The sequence below is a fragment of the Oreochromis aureus genome, linkage group 14 (genome assembly GCF_013358895.1).
Source record: "Oreochromis aureus strain Israel breed Guangdong linkage group 14, ZZ_aureus, whole genome shotgun sequence".
NCBI lineage: Eukaryota > Metazoa > Chordata > Actinopteri > Cichliformes > Cichlidae > Oreochromis > Oreochromis aureus.
The window spans coordinates 13,471,643-13,488,329 of NC_052955.1; the positions used below are offsets into that span (position 1 = coordinate 13,471,643).

The 16,687-nt window shown below is 37.5% G+C and overlaps 1 protein-coding gene across 1 annotated transcript; it reads left to right on the forward strand.

Annotated features, from left to right (window-relative positions):
• The first annotated feature begins 224 nt into the window (after positions 1-224).
• Positions 225-2,690, forward strand: LOC120443508 (coiled-coil domain-containing protein 106-like). The gene is made up of 4 exons (XM_039622342.1): positions 225-360; positions 752-913; positions 1,553-1,753; positions 1,946-2,690. Exons 1-4 carry the CDS (start codon positions 225-227, stop codon positions 2,287-2,289), a joined length of 843 nt encoding a protein of 280 aa, XP_039478276.1. The 3' UTR covers positions 2,290-2,690.
• Positions 2,691-16,687: the final 13,997 nt, after the last annotated feature.

Genomic DNA, 16,687 nt, shown 5'->3' on the forward strand with positions numbered 1-16,687 from the left:
TTATAATGTATCTCCGACTCTGTTATGAAGATCTACCCGCTCGATTCATGGTAAAAGAAAAATGTTCTGGCTCCAAAGGGAGGAAAAACAAACGTAATTTAAACGCGGAGGAGCTCATATAAACATCCAATCACAGTTAGGAAAGTCCCTCCTATCAGAGCTCGGCCACCAGGTCAAGGGGCACGAACAGACACACTGAAGTCGTTCGTGGAAGTTGCTGCGCCATGGATGGAGCAGAAGATAAAACTTTGTGTGCCTCTGCAACCTACACAGTCAGCACACGTTCGAAGAGATACAAAGAGCACAGACTGGATGGGCTAGATTGCACTAAGCTAACGGCGTCAGCAGTTAAACATGACGGTGAGTAACGTTGTAATGCTAGCTCCCGAGCCATTTGGCTGCTAGCTACAGTGGCTAATTAACATCGGGTAACACGTGAATAGCTCTAATACTATTGATTATTCCAAACGTTTGATATCACTCTGTTGTATATTTTTAGTTTTTAATATTTTGTTTATGTGCATCAATAGATTTATATTAAACACCCCAGTAAGGTAGTACACATAAGGATTATTTGCCTTGCTTTAGAAATGTCTAAATCACCATAGGTAGATATATCAAAACTTTTTCACAAAGTGGCTTTTTATAATTTCAAGTTGTAACCATTTTTAATCAAGATTTTATTTGAGTTTCCCAAGTTTAGATTAGAAATTATTTTAGTATTGTAATTTAATAATTGTTTGTTTTATAGATACTTCTTCTTCTAATCTTGCCCCTACTGCAACTGCACTTCTTAACAAGGAGCAAGAGGAAGTGACTTTTCTTAAGGAGAAACTGGAGTGGCAAAAGATGAGAATTGAAGAACTGGAAGGAGAGAGAGATTTCCTACGAAGACAGCTTTCATCCTTTACAAGTATGAAATTAGACTTGTTCCATAAGCATTATTTTTATTTTAAAGTCTTCAGATAAACATTAGATAATTTATAAATCCCAGTGAAGTTCCCTTAATGTCATTGTGTTGATTAAAATATTTTAGTCAGTTAACTTTAAGTATTGAGCCAGTTCATTTCTAAAGAGATCTAGTTCCAAATTCAGTTCAGCCAGGTCTAACTTGATTGATTCATTTTCATAGTTCATAAGATCATAGCTCCAACTTGAACTAGTAATGTAACAGCCTTAAAATCAGAATTAATATACGTTTTATACGCGTGTGTGTGTGTGTGTGTATATGTATGTATGTATGTATGTATATATATATATATATATGTGTGTGTGTGTGTGTGTGTGTATATATATATATATATATATATATACACATAGAGAGAGAGCGAGAGAGAGAGAGAGATATACTCTATTCACATGACGATTTTCTTTAACAGCATCCGCATTCTCTTTAAGCACACAAGCTGACTAAATCATCAGTTGTGTAATTGAAAAACAGGGGGACTTTGAAGTAGCAGCTACTCTGCACATCTTTGTCACTCAGTGTAATCTGAGTGGTGTCAAATATCTTGTTTCTAAAACCAGCCATTTTGTTGTTTGCATCCTGCAGAGCAACCTAAAGACCAACCATTCAATGATCCATTTTCCTTGAAGGCTTCTGAAAACTCAGATTCATCTTCCACATTTTCATCTGTATCGTCTGTGTGGTCATCCTCATCTTCATTCCCAAAGAAGCGAAAGCAGAAATACAAGAAAAAGCATTCAAGAGCCAAGAAACCCAAGAAGGAGCAGAAGAAGCTCCGGCAGCATGGTGAGCAAAAGATTTTGGAAGAGAAGATTGTACAGAAGAGGATACTATAAATGTGACATAAAACATAGTATTATGATTTTAATTTTTTCTAAAAACTACTCTGTGTTTGCTACGTCATATATACATATCTATCTATCTGTCTATGCTTTGAGCATTTGCTTTTCTAATTATTTGCTTTGTTTTCATTTTTAGTTCAAACGCCAAATGACATTGTGCAGCGATACAAATCCCCCCTCAAGACATTTCCAAGGACGAAGACCATGACCAAAGCTTCTCAGAAGCATGGGCTCGACAGGAACACTGTTGTGTCCACTTCATCAGTTGGAGAGCTTGCTATTGCGGTCCCCAATGTTTACCAGGAGCTATTGTCCAACAGGTCTAGTGGAGAGACGGTACTAGCTTTTGCTAAGCGATGTGAGGCTGCAATTCAAGGCAGTGATGAAGTAAAAAACAAAATAGAAAGTATGAAGGCCGCTGGTACTTTGCTTCAATTCGAAGAGGGAAATCTGTCTGAAACCCTAATTTGTTCTAAGTGATTTTGTTTGTTTTGAGCATATTGAACTGAAGAAAAGATGTGCAAAACCAACCGTTTTTCAAAGATCTGTTCATGTATGTGTTGAGTTTCCACACAACTAAGAGATTTACCTGTTAGGTTAGTTTATTTTATTGTTTTTTTTTATGTTTTGATTTGTATAAATGTGTGTAGAGTAAATAATACAGCTGTGCAGTTTCAGTTAAGGTATATTAATTTATTATATTATAATTATTATAATTTTCCTATGCCAGTGGTGAATTTAGGGATGGGATTTGTTTCCTTAATATAGTTTTAGCTATCTTTAAAAGGCTTGTATATAAATTTAGCAATGTTAAATAACTGTTGGTGCTTTATGCTTTTTATAGTAAGGCCCAGTAATACTTACAAATGTTTGTTGGTCATAAATAAATGTTGACATGTTTTAAACTTTACAACAAGGCTCTCTTTTGTGTTTATTTGTTTGTGCGGGCGATCGTGGCTCAAGAGTTGGGAGTTCGCCTTGCAATCGGAAGGTTGCCGGTTCGATAAATACAGGCCATTTACCATTTTATAAATGTTTAGTAGTCATTAATAAATGGGTTTACGCTTTACACTTTACAATAAGGCTCCCATCTAGCATTTATACATGTTCATTAGTCATTAATAAATGGTGTTATGCTTTACACTTTACAATAAGGCTCCCATCTAGCATTTATACATGTTCATTAGTCATTAATAAATGGGTTTGTGCTTTACACTTTACAATAAGGCTCCCATCTGGCATTTATAAATGTTTATTAGTCATTAATAAGTGGTTTTATACTTTACACTTTACAACAAAGCTCTGATTTATAGTTGTGGATATTTATAATGCATTTATGAAGTACAATATTATATACTAAAAAATATGTTTACAAATGCTGATTGTGCTTACAAGATAGTAACTTAGTCTGAAATGTTTAATATAGCAACTCTAGATGAAATATATAGGTGAACACATTTGGCTCACTATTTGGCAGAAACCCGGTCAGGTTTTCTCTTTCTCACCCTTAACTAATGCATCATAAACCATTAACAATGGTTTATAAAGCATTTACAGATTAATTAATAACATAGCTATAAACTATTTATTAGCCATCTATAAGGGGAGACTTATTGTAAAGTGGTACCGCTTTTATTATTATAACAGTTTTTACCAAAAGGAAGTGAGTTCTTATATGATTCAAAGAAATAATTCCTTAATGATGTGCTGTCAGCAAGGTCCAGGTGTGCCTTGTGATTTTTGTCATCCATGTCTTAGTATTTGAATATACAGCTGCAACCAATACAAAGTCTATACCTCAAGAAAAAAACAAAAAAAACTGTTACAGTTAGCTGCCAGATGGCTGGAATTATTTCCGCGTTACACATCAAATGCACTGAATGATTCCATGGAAGATGACAAAATCTGTGAGTTGGCGGAAGGTGGATAAATTTGTTGCGTGGCGAGAACCACAACTAACCACTTGTGCACATGCCAACGTGGTGCTATGCTGTTTGAAGAGGGACTTGGAAATAAAACATCCCTACAGAAAGATACTTGGTCTAATTCACAAGAAAGCTTGCTCTAAAGTAAACCATTTGTTGGACTGTGTGAAAATGTCTAATATGGTGATGGAGGCAGTATATATGCTAGTTGAGCTTATTGCAAAGTGCCAGGTCCAGATGCCACAAATGAACTATTGAAAGTGATCTAATAATGCAGTGAAGGGAGGATTGTTAATATGATAGACCCTATTTAGCACTGATATGAATCCAGGAGTGCCTGAAGCTCAAAGGAAAGGCAATGACCTACGTTGCAAGGTGTTATCCTTTAATAGTCCTTTAATATTTTTCAATTAAATAGTTAAATTAAACAAAAATGAGAGGCTTAAAACAAGGAGTGAACATGAAAACGGTGAATTATGAATCACGCGTTTCATAATTCAAGGAACACTTCAAAGAAAAAGTCACATTTCCCATGGCGTACAGATACCCAGTGCTTCGAAGTAAACTGTGTGTGGTGTCACAGTATCCCAAGCAGACTTAATGTAGTGAAAATTTGAAGAGTTAGGGACTGATTACATCTATTGAAAAACTTTGTGCATCAGTTTATCTGATTGAGTTTTAACACATCAGATTGATATCTGTATCTTCAAGCTTTTATCAGGAATTGCCTTTGAAATTCCTCCTTTAAGAATAGTTTTGTGTATTTGAAGACAGGGAAATATATGAAGTGGCTCTGTTGGGTTGATTTGCTTTGATAGTGTGATTAAAAATGCGAGTTTAATCACAAAGATATTAAAGAAGTTTCAAAAGTGTATAGTTCTCCTCTCAATCAAAAAAAAAAAAAAAAACTACATTTCTCAGTATCATCAGTGGCCCTCTGTTACAGCACAGCAAGGTATGACATGTGTGGTGTAAAGTATCACTGCTCTTCAGTGACAAACCAATAAAAACACATTTTCTTTAATGTAACTCCAGCCATGACCCTGAATTGGATAAGCTAAAGAAAATGGATGGATGGCTGGAAACTTTCATTGGTGAGGACTTTAGAGATCACGCTATTTATCTAGTACATGACTGCGTAGGCTGCAAGCAGTGATGGTCTCATTAAAGCAGACCTTTAATTAACAACACTGTCTTTTTATCACGAGTGTCATGAAGCGCATAAGCACAGCCACATCCAACTCCTACACATTTACACACTGTCAACATGACAATACACCTGGATGGCTTCGGCTGTGATCTAAGAATCAAGACAGTGTTTAATTCAGTCTAAACTTAGAGCCACCACAAAGCCCTATTCTTCCTTCAGAAATACTGAGTGCCAGAGGGCCTGGTCACTTTCATTATAATAGACAGCTGAGAAGATTTGGTGTCTGCTGCAGTCACCAGGCAGCTGCAATCAGTAGTGCGGCCCTCTCACGCTCTTGCTCAGTAATTAGAAACAGGGAGGATGGAGGAAAGAGCTTGCATTTAACCTTCACATCTCCTTGTTTCATAGGAAGTGAATTTCCACTTCTATTTGGGCAGTACGCCTTCACACTCATGTCTTTTTTTACTGCTTTTATCTGCTTCAGGTCCTTCTTAATATAGACACAAGAAAGATTTGTGTTAAAAGCATTTACTAATATTTGGTGTTCTCACTATTAATACACATCTAATATTATAGGTTATTGATCTCTGAGCATTTAAAAGATTTAAAAAATATATAAACACTTTAAAAGAGTTCATCAAAATGAGTTGTGAGGTGTTTGCTTCTTATCCACACCACAACTAATTGAGTATGCCAACTGGGATGTGTGGCTTGCTGCCCTCCACTGTGTGCACAGAGGGAATCCCAAATTCCTGTCGTAAAAGCACAGGAAGCTGTGACCTCTTTTGAAAGACTATGAATCATCCTGTTATCTCCATCTCTTCAGCGGCAGGGACTCTCGTTCCAGCGTATCACTGTCGACTCAGGGCTTGGTAAATGAAATGGGAAGGCAGTAGTAATGACATTGAAATGGCATTCTCAGAATTGAGGAATCAGATTTGCATGGCTTCAGGTATTTGAAAGCAATATTACACACCAAACTTAAGAGAAAGTCAATGCAGGAGGGAGCTCAAGTCACACAAAAGGTAGAATGATGGAAAGATCTGTTCAGTAATACCCTTTTCAACACTGTAGTCCCTGGCTGGTGTAATGAAGCGCAGGCAGTCATTAGTATGCCCTATGTGTGTCTAGTCAAATTACCTCTTTGCTTTGCTGCTGTGACTCAAAACAACCAGCTCTTCAAATCATCTGATTAAATGCAGCAAATCCCTGCATTGGCTTATTCTTTTTTTCCCCTCTTAATTGGTGGTGAAACCTCAAGCCAAGTTCACATACAAAATATTATTGTTGAAATTCCCTTTTAATATGCTCCATATTTAAACCTCACCAGGGATCTAATTTATCAAGAAACTCTGGCTGTTAAATGGTGAATTTGAGGTTGCAAATGAAAAAGTTCAACTATTTTCAGGGCTACACAACATTTCACTTACATTTATTTGATTTAGCATATGCACGCTGCAGCCTCATGCAGAGATTTGACTGTTTCACTTTGATCGGTTTTATTCTTCCCGGCATGCACATTAGGTCTGAATTGTCCCTCACATTCCTCTGAATAGAATGTGATTTAGACCCATGCATATCTATGAAATGGAAAACAGTCACTGGCAAAAGTAGTTATCTGAGGCATGATAATGGGCATATTGCAATGCAAATTTTGCTTTTTTTGCTAATTACTTATGTTTTTGAGACCTCAAAAAAAGGGCCATTTGTGATAAAAGGATGAGTTTATGATCCCTCTTCTAATCCGTGTGCAGAAACAGAATGGATTTCAAAGGTCATTTCCCTGCCTCAGACAGACATAATGGATATGTCACTTCGGTCCGTTTGTCGTAGCTATGACCTGAATGCATACATGCCTCACACCACACATAATACTTGCATCCTGAAGCATGAAATTATATCCTAACTACCTTAAGTAAAACACTGTCACATGTTAAGCTTGATGGTTTTGTCACCCTACCTAAATAGCAGTTTTACCACCTAGAGACAATGTAGTTGTTGGCCAATATTTTTGTTTACCTTTCAAAAGCAAACTGAGACATAAGCATTATCGCACAAAATCACAGTCAGAAATGTGTCACCAGCAAACCATTTGCAGGTATAAATCACCGTGTTCATACATGCACCTCAGGGAAGGACACAGTAAATCACAGGCAGTGTTCACAAGTGGCATAATTCCAAATTGAATTCTCCTGCAAAAAATAGGTTGAGACTGGCCCTCTGCCAAAACACTAAGTAAATCTTGCTTGTGCCAAATTATAGTGTTATCCAAGCTAGATTTGATGGCTTATGCTGTGTAAAGATGGCTTATAATGGTTGTTATAGATGAATTACAGGATTCTAGATTAAGAATTTGTTGAATAATGTACCATAAAAGCTATAATATCACTTCATGCATGCCAGCCTCTCTTTCCCCACCCCAAAGAAGATAGGTTAGGTTAGGGTTTTCTGCTGTTAATGACTGTGACATTTCTAAATGTCTTGCAAAATAGGCCACATTGCCTGTCTTTGAAAGGGGAGCTGGGACACCTGGTGGTCCAGAGCTGGCCAGGGGCCCAAGAGATGGAGAAAAGGCTAACCTTTTAAAATAAAATGAGATTAGGTCATTCATCCTTGTCTCAGCATTCGCATTGTACTGTTTTGTGCAGGGAAAAGATGAAATCACAGCAATCTCAAGGCCTCTCACACAAAGCCTAAACTGTAAGATTAGGTTTCATGCTACGACATAGAGCACAATACATATAGAATAGCACAATATTTGTTTAGCTCCTTTCTGGTATGACTTATGGCCTGGTCATCACCTGCAGTGCAAAGTCAATCCTTATCTCAGTTAGATATTGATTCTGCAAATTCAATTCAGTGTAAAACCTAGAATTATGACTTCCCTTTAAGTCCACTTCCAGGATTATAGTTGCTGTACGTGCAGTATGTTGCATACCACTTTATTGCCTTACTATCTGCTGGGTGAGAAATGTGTAGAAATGGTTGTCGTCATCGCAAATCAAACCACTAATGGTTATAGATTGGATTGCTCAGAAAAATGTGGATGATTTCCAGAAGTGATGAATAATTCTCCATAAGGCTCAAGAAGCTTCCCCATCACGGCGCAGAACCACCAGAACCATTTTGTGTTCCTTTGACTTAATATTCATGTCTTTACTTTGATCAGCGTGCTGTCAGTGAGGTCTCTTGAAGTTAATATTCATAAAATTTAAATTCATGGCTCCACTGTGCTCAAATAAAGCACCTGACATCAGTGCAGAACTAGACTACAAATTTATGATTTTTTTTTTTTTTTTTTGTCCTGGCTTGCTTTTAATTCCCACATGTGTCGCTTGGTGACTGCGGCAGTAATTATCACCTGACTAAATATCCCACAGTGGTGAGCTAATACTGAAACTTATAATATTACCTGGAAAAACAATGCCACCGTGTAGCAGAGATAAAACAATTTTCTCCACATCACCACCCTTGTTATTCCCCAATATTATTGCTCATCATGGATACTGAGGTCGCATGTTCTGTTGTATATCGGTTGTTGCTCGACTGAAATGCCATTTCTTTTGACATTATTATCACTTATTAACTACTTTTTGATTCTGCAGTTGTTCGGGGGGTAGCAATTAGAGTAAATTGCTGCGTGAGAGGGAACCAAATATAGCAAGTATATTATGCATAATTTAAGAGAAAAAAATAAATGAAAACTTTCTAAATTTTAAACTTGCAGCTCTGCTTTTATTCTTCAAGTTGCAGCAAAAAGCTACAGTTTAAGACCACGTTTGAGCTTTAATGCACAAATGAAAATCTAAAGAGGAAAAAAGTGGTTGATTCCTAAACTTTCTACTTTGAGAAACCAAAATAGCTGCAGGGAGTAAGAGCCCTGGTCTGCATGGGTGAGTCAGAAGCATCAGAGCCTGCAGTCTTAGACCTTATGTCATTCCCATTTAATATTTTCATTACAGTGATTACACACACACACGCACACACCTTTATAAAACTCATGTCATTGTTGTAGCAAATCTACTTCTTTGCCCTCAGGAAATTAACTTTGTGATGTTAACCTTTGGTGTGATAAAGATAAATCCCCAACTTGGGAGATACTTCCTTTCATGAGGACACCACCATCCTAAAATAGAAGAAATCTTTTTATCATGCTCCGGTGGTGTTTGAACGGTAAAACAATACTGCAGTTAGTGCTCACTGCTCTGCATCCACCACCTCTTTTTTCAATCGCTCTTCTTTTTCACTTCATAACCTACAGCTTTCGCCCACAGCCTGTCCTTATCTTGATAATCAAATGTTAAATTCACATTAGGGACCATTGTAGTTAGTCAGGAAGTTGGGAGACACTAGAAATCCTGTAATAGAATCTTTGTAATGACCACTTTATTCAGTTTAAGGGCAATATAATCTAAGTAGCTTTAGCCTCAGTCTGAATGGTTTTCCTTTTCGATCTCTCACAGCTGTATGCACCCTGGAAAAAAGTTTGGCCACGATTCAAAACCCTTTAACACTTCGTAATTGAGTTTCTTTTAAAGTTTCTTTAATTATTAAGTGAACTAAAATAGACTGAAATCTTTCCACATATTAGCGTTATAGCAAGCAAAACCAACAACCGTGCAGGATCAAAAGAATCAAAGAGCAAAAAACTGCACTTTCCTTCAAACACTTACGACCTTTTATAGTTAAAAAGCCAGAAACCACCAGTGTCAAGTATCTTTTAACACATGAGTCCACATGCTGAGCTCATTTGCTTTGATGACAATCTCTACGAAACAGGAGGTATCCAAATACCACATAATCTTACTTCGGGGTCCCGATTCAGTCTTTTGTACCTTCTGAGCCAAGTTGCAACAAAGTTTAATATAAATAATTACAAGGTATACTGTGGAGACTGCACAATGGCAACAGAATAACAAAGGAGAAGTAGACAGGATGCTAACGCTATTTGTAATTTGATGGTTGGGTATGGTAATTGGCCCTTGCATCAGGTTTATGATTTGAATTATGCTTCCACTGCCCCTGAAAATCTCCACGTACCTTTGCCTCTGACGCTGACCAAAAACAGCTATTATCAATTCTTCTCCATAAATGCAGAGGCTCATTACTGTGCATATCAACAAGGCATTTTTAAGCACATGAAGCCATTTTATCATAATTGCAGTTGAATTATTATTAGCAGGGTTGCAGCGTAGACAGTGGAAAATGGAATTATGAATATCCATTAGTTATCTACACAAACTATAGCCTATGTGGAAAGCCAGCTGACGGTGTGATTTAAATAAATGTATACATGCATCAGGAATTCCGCTTTTAATTGTACAGTTCGACCACGATGCGTTTAATTGAAAAATTATCTTTATTGTACACTGTATAGTAAAGTACATGTGGCCCATCTAGTTATTCTGTTATATGTTAAAACATATTAATCCCTTGTTTTATTACCAAACTGCACAAAATGCATAATTCAAACTCCAGCCTTGTACCAAATCATTGAGGTTAACCAGGCCGTGCTCATTTTTCTCTTGCTGGCAGGAAAACCTGTACAGTAAATTAAATACTTCCTGTCTAGTTTCTCATTACTGCATCACCCTTTAAAACCTAGTAAGTATCCTAAAGGAGGACTGATCACTTTTCATGGCAGCATCTGCAGTGCCTGATAAGGCAAGTCTAGCTGGTGTTAGTGAGTCAAGACCCTTGACTATCTCCATAAGCCCCTGTTGCAGTGGCTGGCTCTTAGATATGGGTCTGGATAAGCTCTGGCCCGCACATCATTGACAGCTTTCGGACAAGGATAACCAAGAGGACGAAGAAAGAAAATCAGTTATGATACATGTTCTACAGTTCACCACATGGACCTCCCCCTTCATTCAGCTATTTTGTATCCAGCTTTATAATGTGGCGTGCAGTCTCTGGGCACTGCAGCTGTAACATGCCCTCTAGCAGGTGTGATGACAGGACAGTGTAATACAGGATTTTCACTGACCTCAAACACTAGCTTGTTGACAGCATAATTCAAGGTTGTGTTCATGAGAGGTCTAGCACAGAATGCCTTGGTTGAAATATTTTTTTTTATTTTTAAAAAACCTTGGTTTGTGGATAAGTCAGTAACCCAAGTGTTGTAGCTTCCATCCTCCACAGACATCATTGTATCATAAGAGTAGATTTTATTTGGTAAGTAGAATTTAAATTATTTTTAAATTCACTTGAATCAATATTTTTTTTAAGGCAACCCAGAGAGAGACAATACTCAGATGATTGCACTGCCACACAATTCTTCTGTAACCATGGCCTTCAGGATACTTACACTCAAGGGACTGTCCAGCTGCTTGTTGACACAAATCTATAGTCAGCAGCAGGTTGAGGTTTATAGGCGCGTAAACATGGTAAAGATGACCTGCTGAAGTTCAAATCAAGTATCAGAATGGGCAAAGAAAGTGATTTAAATGACTTTGAATGTGGCGTTGTTGTTGGTGCCAGACATGACTGTATGTGGTGTTTACGGGGAATAATCCAGGAAAGAGAACATATCCAATGAGCAGCATTTGTGTGCGTGAAAACACCTCGAGGTCAGAGGATAATGGTTTGATTCCTTTGAGTTGATAGGAAAGCAACAGTAACTCAAACAACCACTTATTACAACCAAGGTAATCAGAAGAGAATCTCAGAAGACCACAGCAAGCAGCAGCAGAAGACCACACTAAGGTACTAAGACCGGAATCTGAGGTTAGAGTTTGCACAGTCAAACCAAATCTCGACAATGTAAGACTAAAAAGCATTGCTTGGTCTAATTGCCATGTTCATCTCTAATGACCACAGTGTACCGATTTTCAGATTCCTGCTTCCAGCAGTATAATGCACAATGTCACAAAGCTTCAGTCATCTCAAACTGGCTCATTAAACATGTGAATGAGTTCACTGGACTTAAATGGACTCCACAGTCACCTGATCACAATCCCAAGGTCGTGTGGTGGCATCTGGAGGAACAGAAGATTTATATCTTGTATGTGCAGCAACTGTGCAATGCTATCATGATGATATGGACCAAAATCTCTGAGGAATGAAGTGAAAATGGATTAATTATCTTTGCACAAAAACTAAAGTAACAAAATTGCTGATTGGAGTGACATTTCCTTGTAGAAAGCATGATAATAAAAATTATACTTAAGCTTTGCAAGCTCTTTCTGTTTCAGTCACAAGAATCAGAGGCAGACATTGTGCATCAGAAATAAGGGCTGCCATGGAATTCTTCTTTAGCTGTGGCCTTCAGGACACACCTGACATTTGAAAAGGTTGAGCTGTATATGACACCTCTGAAAAAGTTGAGAAAAAGACCTGAAAGTCAAATACAGGCTTTTCTTCTCGATTTAAAACCGAAAAACAGATAAATCTTTCTGTCACTTTTGTTTTGTTCCCGTCATGCCACAAAGTTTTAAGTACACAGCCTTCAATCTTCATTAGGATGTTGTTTAAAAGAAATGCAAGAGGGAAGATTTTGTATCCTGATTAAAACATATGTTTAAGTCAGTGGAGGTTGGAAAGAAATGGTTTTGCTTCATATTGCAACTCTATCAGCTTTAATCACCAAGGTAACGCTTGCTGTTATTTTTGCTGGTATGAACTGAATTTCTCTTAGATGTTTTTTTTTTTTTTTTTTTTTAGAAATTGAGGTATTTTTTAAAGTGTTTTTCCATTTAGTGTTGCAAAGGCTTGAGTAATAGTCCTATAACCTGCCATAAACAAGAGATAAAAAATGCACACTTGATACTGTCTGTTTAGGATGCAATTTTTCCAATAAAGTAATACTGAACAACGGCTATGCGCGACTGTTTTCATGTGCAGAGCTGTTGGCAAGTGCATATGTGTGCTAATGAGGAGCTAAATCATGATGCCTTTATCACCACTATGTGAATTGCCTTAGTGCATGGTAGTTTGGAGCTTTTCTGCTGTCTATTGAGACTGTGGCAGCACATTGTCTGATGCCATCTCTGCTTTCTATAAGGTCTCCTACTGAAAGCCAGATAAAGCACACACATTTCGCACATCTGTTTATTTTTTGAGCTGTGCTTTGCTGACAAAACTGCTTGAGCATCTGCTGTAAAGAACAGAGCTAGACTGTAAAGGATTTAACAGATGTTATTAGTGTTTCATCACAAAGGCATTTATGAATATTCATCTGCATATTTTTACAGTTATTAATAAATTATATGAGCAGTCACCAGAAGCATTACTTTCAGTAATTAGGCTAATGTTGAGCATCCGGTTTTTTGGCTCTTTGGCCTTGTGTTGTTAATGTGAATGTGGATTTAGTGATACTTCTATGAATTCTGGCATAGATGACCATTTGTTTTTGTTCTCTGGTTGTGTAACGAAATAATCACAGTAAGTGGAAAAATATTACTGTGTAGCGCTCAGAGTTCCTTTGATGCAAGTACAAAGACAGAGAATTAGATCCCAGTTGGGAATCTTTTAAAGATTTAAAAAACTATTTATCTGAAGCAGTGACTGGACAACCGTGCAACACGCGATTAGTTTTGCGTCACGAGTAGCATGTTGAAAAATGAAAATTATATATTGCTACGGTTTTGAAACTGAGAGATATGTTTCCTCGAAACATTGTGCAGCTTTGGGCAACAGGCTTTGAGTATGTTTGTTCTCGTTTAGTGTGCATCAGAATTGCACACAATGAATGAGTTGTTTTAAGTGCAGTTCTTGGAGTAACAATGCACCAGTGTTTTCCAGAAAAAACAGTTTTGCTGGTTTTTGTCTGGGCTTAATGCAGTGCTTTTCTCTTGGAGAAAGGTTTCTGATGTGACCTGTTGCTTTTTATTATATCTTACTGTGCAGTCTTCAGAAAATTCTTTGTTTTTTTCTGAAGCTACACAGAGTTGTGTTACAGCGGCACGGTAAGGCTGTTGAACTATAGCAGTTTCACTTCTTGAAGAAAATTGGTCAAAAATAAACTTTAGCTCAAAAGAAGCTGACATGTCTGTAGTTATATATATATATATTTCATGGTATAAATAAATTTATTCACCCATCCAAATCACTGAATTCAGGTTTTCCATTCCACTTCACACATGCAGACTGCTTCTGCAAACATTTGTGAAAGGGTGGGTCACTCTCAGGAGCTCAGCGTGGTACTTTGATACGATGCCACCTGTGCAAGAACACCAGTGGTGAAATTTCTCACTATTAAATATTCCAAAGTCATCTGTTAGTGGTATTATAACAAAGTGGAAGTGACTGGGAATGACAATAACTCAACCATGTAGTGGTAGGCAAATGGGATCAATGTTTGCTGTGGCACATAGTCTACAGAGGTCACCAACTTTCTGTAGGGTCAATAGCTACAGACCTCCAAACATCATGTGGCCTTCAGATCAGTTCAAGTAAAGTGCGTAGAGAGCTTCATGGAATGGGTTTCCATGGCAATGACAATCACCAAGCGGAATGCAAAAAGTTCGATGCTGTGGTGTAACGCACGCCTCCACTGGACTCTAGAGCAGTGGAGACGTGTTCTCTGGCAATCTGATGTACGAGTTTGGTGGTTGCTGGTACTTATGTGACTTGTGTAAAGTTTGGTGGAGGGAGGTGTGGGCTTAATGCTTCACCATACCAAGACATTTTGGACAATGTTTTGCTCCCAACTTTGTGGGAACAGTTTGGGTATTGCCCCTTCGTGTTCCAACATGACTGTGCACACATGCACAAATCAAGAATATATAAATGAACATGCTTTTCAGCAGTTGAATATTTCTGTTTTGTAAAGTCCTATTTAAATCTATGTCTGTGAAGGTTCTCAGTCATCCAGGTCATCGTAGTCTAAGGAGCTTGGAAAGAAAAGCGTCTGGACTTCTTTAAGTTTCCTTGAAGACATTTCAGCTCTCATCAGGGAGAGGTGATGAGAGCTGAAATGTCTTCAAAGTCCTTAGACTTTTAAATCAGTCTTGGTAAATATTCTGATAACTCTGAAACACTGATGTCATTTATAAGCCATAATCACTGATATTGAAATGAAAAAGGCTTCCAACAGTTCACTAAACATGTAATGAATATAACATTTAAAATGTGAAAGTTTAGTTTTTCATTTAAATTATTAAAAAGAAGAAACTATTACAGTTTTCAGATTTTGGTTCAGTGATACCACATGCTGTTCGAAGGCTCTGTGTCTTCAAGCTGCTATTTTGAAATGTGGTCTAATTCATTGCATTGTGGCTCCCATCTGTATTTCATCAAGATAATAATAGTTTACAGTCAAAAATTACATTATATAAAGAAGATAGTGCTGATTTTGAAACAGTGACCAAATTGGTGACACAAACATTCAGTCTTGTTCCATGCTAGGACACCAACCACCTCAGCCCACTGCGCTGGTGCAAAGACCATGTGTGTAAATGTAGGATGAATAATAGCAGTTGAGAAAAAGCAAATTCCACAAGTACTCATATTGCCTGATTAAACATGAAAGAATGCTATCTGGCCAAAGCTGTAATGTTTAAAGATTATTCTAGTAAAGAGTAATTTGAAAATACATCACAATAATGGAGTTTTGTTTTTGTTGTCGTTGTGCTCTAACTACTGATTTAAACCTATTTGGTGTAATCGTTTTTACAGTGCGGCTGGATAGATAAAAACTCTTATAATGAATTGGCTGCTACACTAATGCAAAACAAATTGTCAGAGATTTCTTATGGTATACCAATTTATTCACAAACAAACTGATGTTATTCATAAATGATACATGAAGGCAAGATTAAATTGAAAATGTCTTTTGCCCTGAGGATTTGCAATGCATTAGTTGTCAGCCAAACTGATCCTTAAGACCAAATAACGTTGTCCATAGCCATACTGTGAATGTCTGTTTTTTTCTGTCTGTGTAGAGTGATGCAATTATTCATACGGATCAGTAACGCCTGAAAATGATAACAATCACTGAACCTGTCTTTTGTAGGTCTGGGCTGGAAAATAGTGCGTCACTCTGCATTTTCAATCCACTCTCATCAGGAAAGGTTGGAAGTGCTCATTCTGACATGTTAGATAAACATGAAAATGCATGCAAATTTCTGGAGCACTGCTGTTAAACTTAAGACTTTCTGTACACATTTGCTCTGCAGGGATGGATTCTGACCCTCGTGATTCAGTGGGTAAGTCTGGAAGCCTCTATAAGAAGTCCTGTTGCTGATCTGATGAAACCAGAGATGAGAATGAGATGAGGGGCAGAACAAGGTTCTTTGATCTCCATCTGCTTGAATGAGCAGTGGCATAAATTGCCGCATCCACTATCAGCAGTGAAAATCAAATGTGATCTACAAAGCAATGGGCCTAGTTGGCTGATGTGCTCTAACCACTGGCAGCATCCAGCAAGATGCTGTTAACATCACTGTAGAGGGAAGACACAGATAAGACAGACAGATAAGACAGACAGATGCAGAAATGTGATAGCTGATTGTTTATGCCTTTGTTTTGATTTTGCCTGTTTTGACTCACAATCTGAATGGTTGTAATGATTGGAAGTTTATCTGGTGTGTGTTGATGAGTAGTTAGAATGATTTTAAATTGGCCGATTACTGAAGTGATCAGAAATGGTCCACCAGGAGCATTCAGCACTGCCATCAGTATCATCTATGTCAATGTTTAATACAATGTTTATACTGCTCATGAATACATATTCGCTTCTTATAGTGTTGCATAACTATGTCATGATCATGTTTATATTCGCTGGGCTACAGACTCATTGTACAAGTTAAAATGCTAACACGGCTAACTGTAAAAATGCTAAAACAATCAAACACAGCTCATG

Bases quoted from the DNA above. Each gene is read 5' to 3' on its own strand.
- LOC120443508 (XM_039622342.1), top strand. From the start codon at position 225: ATGGATGGAGCAGAAGATAAAACTTTGTGTGCCTCTGCAACCTACACA. The intron at 914-1,552 runs GTATGAAATTAG...TGCATCCTGCAG, and splicing joins ACAGCTTTCATCCTTTACAA to AGCAACCTAAAGACCAACCA. The intron at 1,754-1,945 runs GTGAGCAAAAGA...TTTCATTTTTAG, and splicing joins GAAGAAGCTCCGGCAGCATG to TTCAAACGCCAAATGACATT.